At 42.0% G+C, this 10226-nt stretch overlaps 1 protein-coding gene across 1 annotated transcript; it reads left to right on the top strand.

Annotated features, from left to right (window-relative positions):
• Positions 1-328: 328 nt before the first annotated feature.
• On the top strand, positions 329-10224 carry hnf1a (HNF1 homeobox a). The gene is made up of 10 exons (XM_044365532.1): positions 329-4814; positions 5833-6032; positions 6152-6332; positions 7068-7270; positions 7609-7751; positions 7843-7984; positions 8079-8267; positions 8347-8462; positions 8577-8661; positions 9752-10224. The coding sequence occupies exons 1-10, from the start codon at positions 4516-4518 to the stop codon at positions 9880-9882; spliced, it is 1689 nt and encodes a 562-aa protein (XP_044221467.1). The 5' UTR covers positions 329-4515; the 3' UTR covers positions 9883-10224.
• The last annotated feature ends 2 nt before the right edge of the window (positions 10225-10226 follow it).

Raw genomic sequence — 10226 nt, 5'->3', positions numbered from 1 at the left:
CTAGCAGGTGTCGAACATTGGTGTGCATTGGAGGTCAATGTTGTTTTTTGTAAGTACGGCACCATCTGTATCACTGGATTTCAAAGTAGGAGATAGGACCATTTTTAACTGGAGCATAGTTGGATGAGTCTCTGTATTATTAACAACGTCAGAATTAGTGGTGGGAAATTTCACCAAAGTCCAGCGATGTATCACATAGGGTGGAAAAATAAACAAGCAAACAATAAACAAAGTCACAGAGCTATCCCAACTGAAAATAAAAAGATATCTCTACAAATAAATATTTCCATCAAACTGTGCGGTGAAACATAAAACAAATATCCAAATTTGCATCCATAATTAGTATCAACAACAAAAAAATGAATACCTGGTATAATAAGCAGTGTTTTATAATAACATTTTATTTTTTAAAACCAAACCATAGGTAATTTAAAAACAGATTATTTACAATTAAACCTGTAAATGCTTTTTTTCTAGGCAAAAACCATTAAGCTTTTATTATGAAGGTGAAAATGCCCTAACTTCCTGTCACATTCTGGCTAAGTCTGACTGACTTGACGCAAATTTCATCTTAGACCAGAAAGAAAACGTTCACATGCACAATTTACAGTTACAACCGGTTTGTACGAACACTGTCCGATTATCACTCAAACTTTTAAACATCAGCCATGATGCGTTCAAGGTCACTCCACTGAAAATCTCACAGTAGACTGAAAAAAATCTGGTGAAATGACACACTGTGACACACCACATGCAAATACAAATGAAGAACATTAGCCTACCATATGTCTTGACAGGAAATTAATATCATGTGCTATTAATCTAATATGCTAAAAATAATACAAACAACTATTACTCGAAACAGAGCATGCTGTTGTATAAAAATGTGTTTATAAAAAAAGTTCAAGCAACAAAGTTAATCAGTTTCACAACTATTGCCTAACAGTTAGCTCCAGTAGCCTGTTGACACAACATTAAATCAAGAAGAAGCCAATGTCTGTCTTCACATTTCTCTTCTAGATATATATGTTTCATATACTATCACTGATATTTACTAATCTTTAAACTAACCTTCCCAATTCACCAATAGGATCCTTGTTAAGTCGTTTTTGAGTGAGTATCTGTGTGGAATTGAGAGAGAATTGTATCAGTGTTTTTAGTTTGCAGCCATAATTTCTTCATTTTAATACACTCCCATACTGCAAACCGGCTTATGCAGTGTGGTATAACGGGAGGGTTGTGTGCTGTGCTCATTCACTGCTGGGGTTTAAGTATTTAATTAGTACCAAAGCCAGCTCCAGCTAATCTTCTCAACACTGACTCAACATGTGACCTGGTAACCAATGTTAAGGCCAATCAATAGCCTGAGCAATTCAAACAAAGACAATGACAGTTTTGACTTAGGGTGGCTGTAAAATGGATGCTGTCCTAACCACAGCTCAGAGTTTGGTGCAAAGTTTGGACCGTGAAGTCTGACTGGAGATTTAGGTTTTTTATTTTTTTTAGTACACTGAAATTGCAACACATACGAGCAAGCAATGAATATAGTGCTTGCTGTGCCTCTAAAATGCACTCACACCTGTAACATGATCCATAAGAACAATACAAGCATAAAGTGTTTAAAACAGGATGTGCAGGCATAGATTTAGACTTGTGATTGTCCTCATTGAGTGCTGCAGCCAGTGTCCTGCCTGCAAACAGGCCTACTCTGTGCAGATGAACAGATGAAGCTCTGGAAGTGGGACAGGGGCTATTTGGACAGGAATTAAGGGGTGTGTTAAATTTCTGCATGCATGATCAATGGGGTTGAATGGCGGGGATGGGGATTGGGAGTGTGTGTGTGTGTGTGTGTGTGTGTGTGTGGAGGGGGGTGGTGGTGGGGGGGGTGGCTGCAGAGACAGAGGGAGCAAGCGGTGAGAACACAGACAGAGGCAACCAGCAATGGCTCACTAATGAGAGATGGACAGTGTGGATTGTATCTCATTACCAATCAACATAGCTTTGAGTTCTCTGGAGAGGGAAAATGCGAGCTGTAATGTGTGCTGCATGTGGTCCTTTTTGATAAACCCAGCTTGTGTGGTGGAGCATTAGTCACAGCAGTATCAGAGCTGTTGGAAATCCACACACACTGCCCTCTGTTCGTTTTGGTTAGGAGTTTCCTCTGAATAGTACAATGGGACTTAATTACAGGTCAGCGGCATGTCTCAGGGAGATAGAGGGAGCTCTGTTACCCTTCCAAATACAGTATAATGCCATCTTCCCAAGGGTAGGGTGGGGTAACAAGAGCTCCACACAAAAAGGTGCTGATAGGCTGAACCTGAGAATGGTATAAGGTGATCCAGGCAGAGAAAGTGAGCGTTTTACACTAAAAGAGGGAGAAAAGATAAAGGACTACATTAACTCTCAAAGGTTTTCTCCCATTCAGTTTGCCCTCTTTCCTCTCCAGTCCGCTTCCAAGTTATCATTCCCTGCCAGCTTTCTTTGACAAAAGCAAAAGTCTGGTCAAAGACGGAGAAATCTCGAATTTGCAGATCAAAATCAGATCCTGCTTAACACAGAGAGTCTATGTAAACAGCTACAGTAGAAATCCCACTGCGACACAGAGTTTAACACCACCTGTTGGGGCTGTTAGAGGGTTAAACATGCTCACGGTTGCATTTTGTGAAAAGAAAAGGAATAGCCAACATCAGTGGCATTTAAAAACTATATTATATTTGCATTTTCCGTGACATTTATACTGCCTGAACCTGATACAAAATTGAATTGAAGGAAAATATATGTTTTTGTGGGGCTGAGACAGTGATATAAACACAGTTAAAATATCAACAGGTGAGCAAATGGAGCATAAAATAATAATTATATATATATATATATATATATATATATATATTCATAATAATAAAGTGCATTTGTAAAGCACTTCTCAAAACCAGAGAGAAAGAGAGAAAGTAAAGAAGAAAATAAAACATACACATACAAAGTGAGAATAGTAAACCCTTCACTAAAAATATGTTTTCAGAAGCGATTTAAAAGAGGACACTTATTTTAAAAAGCTCTGACTATGCAGATCTCTTACTTCTAAGTGATGGAACTAATGCTAAAAATAGTGAATAGACTACATGCACACTCTGGCCTTTAACTATTAGTAACTTGGAGCAGAGATATGTCTTGCAGTTTAAAGTTTAGATGATACAAGGGATCTTTGCTGGCTCAGTGGTTAAACTCTGTTCATGGTCAGTTTCCCTGTTTTACAAGGTTCTGACATTACAAGGTTCTGAGTTTGATACACGTTCAGGGCAGCACTCCTAATAACATTTAAGAAAATCATTGGCTGCAGCCTGCCCTCCCTCCATGACATCCACACCTCCAGGACCAGGAAACGGGCCAGGGGCATCCCGACTGACCCCTCACACCCACATGTTCTAGCCCCTCCCCTCTGGGAGGAGATCCCAGACAATTAAAACCAATACCACCAGACACAAGAACACGTTCTTCCCCTGAGCCATAAAACTCATAAACTCCTAAGCCAACTACCCTGTCAACCGACAGACCTGCTGCTATCTGCCCCTGCACCTGCCACTTCACCCCCCACCCACCCCTCCAGTCTGCGTATTAGTGTCATCATAACAGTGTCTGTGTTTTATATTAAATTGTTAAATTTTAATTTATGTGTAAAACTTTTTAGTGAACCCACCCAGCATACCAGTGTCTATGTTATGTATTATGTGATTTTTTTTACTGAATATAAATGTCTGCACATTTTGGAGGCTGAACCAAGATAAAAAATTCCTTGTATTTTTATACTTGGCAAATAAATGATCCTTGAATCCTACAACAGCGCTCTCTAGTGGCATGGCTATATTCAGTGTATCTCCTGTGGCTCTGTGCATTATGTTCAAGTTTGGCCTAAAATTATCATTTTTAACTACATGCTTCAACATTACTAATAGTTTTGAATAATCATAATCCAAACAAAAGGATAAGAAGGGCTTCTGTGTGTCTGGAAATATAGTTTTACTGCACAATCAGAAATATCTTCATGTATAAATGCATCTCGCAACTTTTCTGTTTGGTTTTCTTTTTAAATATTTCTATGTGCGCTTTGAGAGGTGATCTGTTGTCTCTGCAGCCCTGTTTGCGACTGTAACATCCCCTCTGTTTTATTTATTGTTTTTAAATTGCACTTTGGACACTGTTGGGGACTGAGGGAGTGGGGACAAAGTTCACAGGGCGCATGTAAGGAGGAGGGGGTGAAGAGGAAGAAGGTTAAAAAAAAGAAAATTGACCTTTGAAAGCAAAACAGCAGGTGGAGAGCTAAAAACCAGGCAGCTCAGGACACATCGGGAGTAAATTCAACACAAGGAAAATGAAAGTATACTTTGTCTTAAACTGAAGAGGGATTACAAATGTAATGGAGCCCAATGCTGCCTGTCTGGCTGTGGTTTGAGTGTGTAAACTGCACATGAGAGCAGTGTGTTTGTTTGCGAGGCGGTAGCGAGGTGAGGCATCAGAGTAATGGAGGGAGAGGAGAGGTCCGGGGCAGCTAAGGCGAGGACGAGCCGTCTGACCGCTCTTCAGGAGCAGCTGATCTGGGCCCTGCTAGGATCCGGACTATCCCGGGACGTCCTGGTCCAAGCCATGGGGGAACTGGAGCGAGACAGGGCGGCTGCTGGCGCCGAGAAGGGGGAGAGAGGGGATGGAGAAAGCTCCGAGGAGGGAGAAATGGATTTCCCACCGCCCATATTCCGAGATTTGGAGAAGCTTCCCCCAGAGGCGGCAGCCAAACTGAGGACAGAAGTCGACCGGCTACTGCAGTAAGTAGATCCCAGCACTTCTCCAGAGGCTCCATGACAATGGCAAAATCCCCTTAACTGCTATTCTCACACAGAAATTTGTCTGTGCCTCCTAATGAGACTTGATCAGGTCAAATTTGAAAATGCCTCAACCACATTCTTGATGCTGTTTTGAGGTCCCCCTCCTCTCCTTTACCCCCCGTATCATGAAAGTACCTGAGAGTTGAAATAACCTAAAACATCCTTCATTCTCTGGCACTTCTCAAGCTTGGTTCCCCTCTCCTCCCAATTCCTCCCTCCTTCTCCTGCTCTCTGTCTGTCTCTCTCTGCAATCTGGCTTCTGAGGCGAATTTAAAGAGGGTTCCTCCTTTGCTAGTTACTAATTACCCACCCTCATCATTATTCTCTGGCCATTTCTTAATAAATAAGCTACATGCATAGGTGAAGATTAATGGAGTTGGGCTGGTCCTTTGAGGCTATGTTGACATAACGCATGAGTGACATTTCTACATTCAATTTTAAGACCTGATTTCTTACATTAGGAATACACACTGTTTATCTGATAATTTATAGAAAAGTAAACTTTGAAAAATCTATTAAAATGCTCTTTAAGAAAATGTGTTAAAATACTTCAGTTCCATTTTTCTATCTAATACATAAAGTAAAGATTGTTTGTGTGTTGTCTTTGCATCTGGTGAAGTCGGGGATTTTTGAAAATTCGTGTATTTTATCTCCTCCTGACCTGACAGTTAGAAAGCGTTAAATTAGGCTTCATAAACCTTTTACACGTTTTTCCCCTCCAGTGATCTGAAAGAGTTGGACTTTGCTCCTGTGTGCTTTCCCTTATCTCACTCTGTCAATAAACCTCTCTCCACTTCCCTCTCAGTGGCCATGCTTTATGTCTAATGTGTTTATAAAATACTTTGAGAATAAACTGTTCTTTTAAAAAGGAAGTAAATCTCAGTTGTATAAATAAAAATACACAAGGGCATAAAGTAGATACAGATGTTTTGTCAGCTCAGGTGTCTTTGTCTAACAGGGAGGACCCCTGGTGTGTCGCAAAAATGGTGAAAAGCTACATGCAGCAGCACAATCTCCCTCAGAGAGAGGTGGTAGAGTCCACAGGACTCAACCAGTCCCACCTCTCCCAGCACCTCAACAAAGGCACGCCCATGAAGAACCAGAAGAGAGCTGCTCTGTACAGCTGGTACGTCAAGAAGCAATGCGAGATCAGCCAGCGTAAGTACACGAGCAGCTGTAGAGCTATAAAAACCCTCATTTCTGCTTTCAAACACCCATCAAATATCAGTTCTCTATGGGTCTGAAAGTGAGAAATAACACACTAACATTCCCTTTAGAATTCACCAATGCCAAACACGGCCTTGCATCCGTGGAGGACCAAGGAGAGGACACCAGGAAAGGACGGAGGAACAGGTTCAAATGGGGTCCAGCGTCCCTGCAGATCCTCTTCCACGCCTACGAACGACAAAAGAACCCCAGCAAGGAGGAGAGAGAGGGGTTGGTGGATGATTGTAACAGGTGTGACATACTGATAGTACCAAGACAAAACAGGCATTTATTTATTTATTTTATGTTTTTATAGCTTTGCAGAGTCAGTTTGGCACAATCAGACCTGTATCATGTGCCAGATTAATGAGGTCAGCCCCATTTAACAATCGTTACAGCCCCTAAAAACCTGGTGTCTGGTTTGAAAAAAACATCCTTTCATTTATAATAACTATTTAAATATATATGAATTATTATCACCTTTTTCCAACGGAGTCCCACCCACTTCAAACCAGTGAAAAGAGCCCAGACAAAAACACAAATCTCACTTGTGAAACAACCAAAACTAGAAAAATGTGTTTATGTAGGACCTCATCCTTCATGGTAAGAAGATGATAGAGAAAATAGGTTTTCAGGGCATTTAACATACAGTACATAATGTAAAATGCAATAAATAATTATCCAGTTAGGATATTTTTCATAAATATCTTGCAACTATCCAAATCATCCTTAAACTCAGACCCAAGACTGTTAAACCTTACATACACTAACTTTGTTCTTACTCAATATCTGCTGAGATGAGGTACAAAAATAAATGATCTGTGTCTGGTAGCACGCTAAGACTTAATGTTTAGTAACTGCAGGTGATTGATCACATCACAGAGGTTGGGAGAAAATCTTTAAAATCTTCTGGTGAAATACTGACTGAGGTAATCAATGGGTCAAAGTCTGGACCACATATCGATGTGCTTCTTCCTCATCCTTCAGGGCAGAGTGTCTGCAGAGGGGGGTGTCTCCCTCCCAGCTTGCTGGCCTGGGCTCCAACCTGGTCACGGAGGTCCGGGTGTACAACTGGTTTGCAAACCGTCGCAAAGAAGAGGCCTTCCGTCACAAACTGGCCCTCGACACGCCTTTCACCAACCAGCCTGCCTCCTCTTCTAACCCCCCCCTTCCACCAAGTCCCGAGCACGGTAATAACTTTCAAAACCTTCAGCAAAGCTTCAAGAAACTTAAGAGTGAAATCAAAACTGCCTCCTAAATGAGCGAGTGAGGGCTCTGTCGAGACAAAGTTGGACTTGCATTTGCCAGATCTTTGGACGCACTTGTCTTTTTTTTCCTTTAATGTAAAACAATAACCGTCACACTCATGCAGACATGACTGCACTGGTTCTGGTATTAATGCTCAACTTTCTCAGTTCCCTCATTCTGCCATTTGGAGCCATCAGCCAAAGTTGTCTGCTGTATGTATAAAACATGAACCCAGTCAGTGATGAGGGACCTGTGGGGCCTGACTTGTGTTGTTTTCCAGGTGTGAAATTTAGTCAGCAAATCCCATGTGACACCCTGAGCTCAGCCAGAGGTAGCGGAGTGGAAAGAGTGGGACGCCTGGTGGTCAGCCCTGTCCAACTGGAGCCCAGCCACACACTCCTCGAGGCCCACAATCCCAAGCCGGTGAGAGCATGTGTCATGGTCCCTCGCTTTGTTATTAGTGACTAGCTGCACACACCCCTGCCATCATGACCATGATGTCCTCTGGTCCCAGGTGTCCAGCGGTGGCCCGCTGCCCCCAGTAAGCACTCTGACCTCACTGCACAGTCTGTCCACCTCCCCTATGTCCTCACAAGGCGTCATCATGGCCTCACTGCCCAGCATCATGAGTCTGGGAGAGTCCTCACTTCTCATTGGTAACCTTTGCCTCACTGCATAAAGACAACTGAAGCTTTTAACTGGCTTTTTTTATGACAAGAAAAACTCACGTCTTTGCCTGTTGATTTATAGGTTTAGCCTCCACGCAGCCTCAGACCATACCTGTCATAAACAATGTGGGAGGCAGTTTCACCACTCTGCAGCCAATCTCATTCCAGCAGCAGCTTCACACCTCCCCCCAGCAGCAAATATCACAGCAGCTCCACAGTCACATGGGTGCCAGTCCATTCATGGCAACCATGGCACAGCTGCCATGTCACAGTAAGGCTACAGCAATAAAATGCCATGAGTTTATCATATTATATAGAGTGAGGACTAATCCATCTGCTCTCCATTACAGTGTACAACAAGTCTGATTCGCCCCAGTACCACTCGTCTGGTCTGCTGTCTCAAGCCATGGTCATCGCCGACAGCAGCAGCCTGGGGACGCTGACCAGCCTCGCTGCTGTCAGACAGGTAACTGGGGTTAGATGGTCTGGTAGGGACTCCAGTAAACAGCAAACATCACAGCATGAATGGTCCTCATTTGGTAGAATTTTTCAAATGTCCCTGATTTTTTATTTTGGACAGATTCTAACAGCAGATCCCGAGGAACAGACGGATCCGTCCTTACAGGAAGAATCTCTGCACCTGCAGCCCCCCACACCTGTACCAGGTACACAGCTGTGATGTAAACACAGGTTTACTCCTTCACATCTACATCTTTGGGGTCACATCAAATCTAGTTACACTAATTGAAATGGAAACCCCTACCTATAACTGAATCTTGACCATTTTAGAAGAGCCACATTTACCATTTACAGCATGAAACACTCAACCCCGAATATATTAGTGTAGCTGTAAACTGTGTGAGAGGTAAAAGTTTTCTAAGCAAAGGTTTGGTGGGTATAATGTGCTGAGATAAATCTGATTTGATGTATTTAAAAATTGTAATGTTCACTTTTTGTTGGTGGACTTTTCTTTCTCCCATTTTACCAGAAATTGTGTTACATCTGGAATCATGATGGAGGATAAGAAAACTGAATTTCTGTGGAATACTTTAAATTGGGTAACATTTTTTATCCATAAATGTATTTAAGAAACAACCTCTATTGGTGTTTTTTTATGAGAACTAGCACTGCAAGTCACTGAAGTATATGAAAAAGAAAACAGCAAAATAACTACTTCCAGACTTTCCAAATGTTATCAGACCATATGGATCAAACTCTGCCAGTAAAATGAGTCATTTCACATGGGGGTTGTGTGACACTCAGAACAATACTGGTACAAATCCCGGTGGATCGTCAAAACATATCTGTTTTTACCAGCCGTCTCTGTGTACCTGTCATTCAGGGTGCACATGAGAACGTGCTGCATGACAGTATCAGGCAATCACAGCTGAGTGCCCCCCTTTACTGTCACTGCCAGAAGGGGGAGACAAAAATCCTGCACTCCAGCTTTAAGTTGACCATATAATTTCTATGATGCCTTCCCAGGCAGATTCCCAAATGTAACATTATATTTTGCTTCCTTTAGTGGTGATTCTAGTTCCCTTTGTTCCCCATCATAGCGACTAGATTCCAGTAGTACATGTTCAATAGATTTATGTTGTGTGCATAACCCAGATGGGTAATGACTGTTTTATTCTTCCGGGTTCTGCCCCCCATTTCTCCTGTATCTACAGGCTTTTGTATACCATAAAGATGTCCTACTATCAAAACTAATTGTGCTAAATGCCAGATAAACTACTCTCTCTCTCTCAACAGCTTCCTCTGAAAGCCTTGAGCTTTACCCCGCTTCTCAGACGACAGAGAGCCATCAGTCTCACCTCCTCTCATCTTCACCAACAGACATCAGCTCCTACATTCCTACACAAATGGTCTCTACTGCGCAGTAGGACTGCCTTGGCAATGTAGTGTCTCCTCACTAACAGCTGGACTCATGAGCGTGGTCGTGTTTGAAATGGACAGATACCTCGGGTGTAACTTTCCACAGAAACCACATCAAATTTTGAAGAGGATTTCTGGGGTCACGCACCACAAGGATGATTCAGCTTTGATGTTTCAGAGACTCAAACTCCATACCACTGTAATACGAACAAGGGTCGACATTAGAGAAGATTCACTTTTGATACAACAGGGAATCAAATGAAAAAAATCAACACTAAAACGTATTTTTATTAAAATAATTTTTTTGTAACATTCAGATATTGTTCATTTAGTTGAAATTTGTTAACTTCAT

Source organism: Thunnus albacares, chromosome 2, assembly GCF_914725855.1.
Source record: "Thunnus albacares chromosome 2, fThuAlb1.1, whole genome shotgun sequence".
Lineage (NCBI taxonomy): Eukaryota > Metazoa > Chordata > Actinopteri > Scombriformes > Scombridae > Thunnus > Thunnus albacares.
This window is presented reverse-complemented; position numbering and strand designations above follow the sequence as displayed.

Bases quoted from the DNA above. Each gene is read 5' to 3' on its own strand.
- hnf1a (XM_044365532.1), top strand. From the start codon at position 4,516: ATGGAGGGAGAGGAGAGGTCCGGGGCAGCTAAGGCGAGGACGAGCCGT. The intron at 6,033-6,151 runs GTAAGTACACGA...CATTCCCTTTAG, and splicing joins GCAATGCGAGATCAGCCAGC to AATTCACCAATGCCAAACAC. The intron at 7,752-7,842 runs GTGAGAGCATGT...CTCTGGTCCCAG, and splicing joins AGGCCCACAATCCCAAGCCG to GTGTCCAGCGGTGGCCCGCT.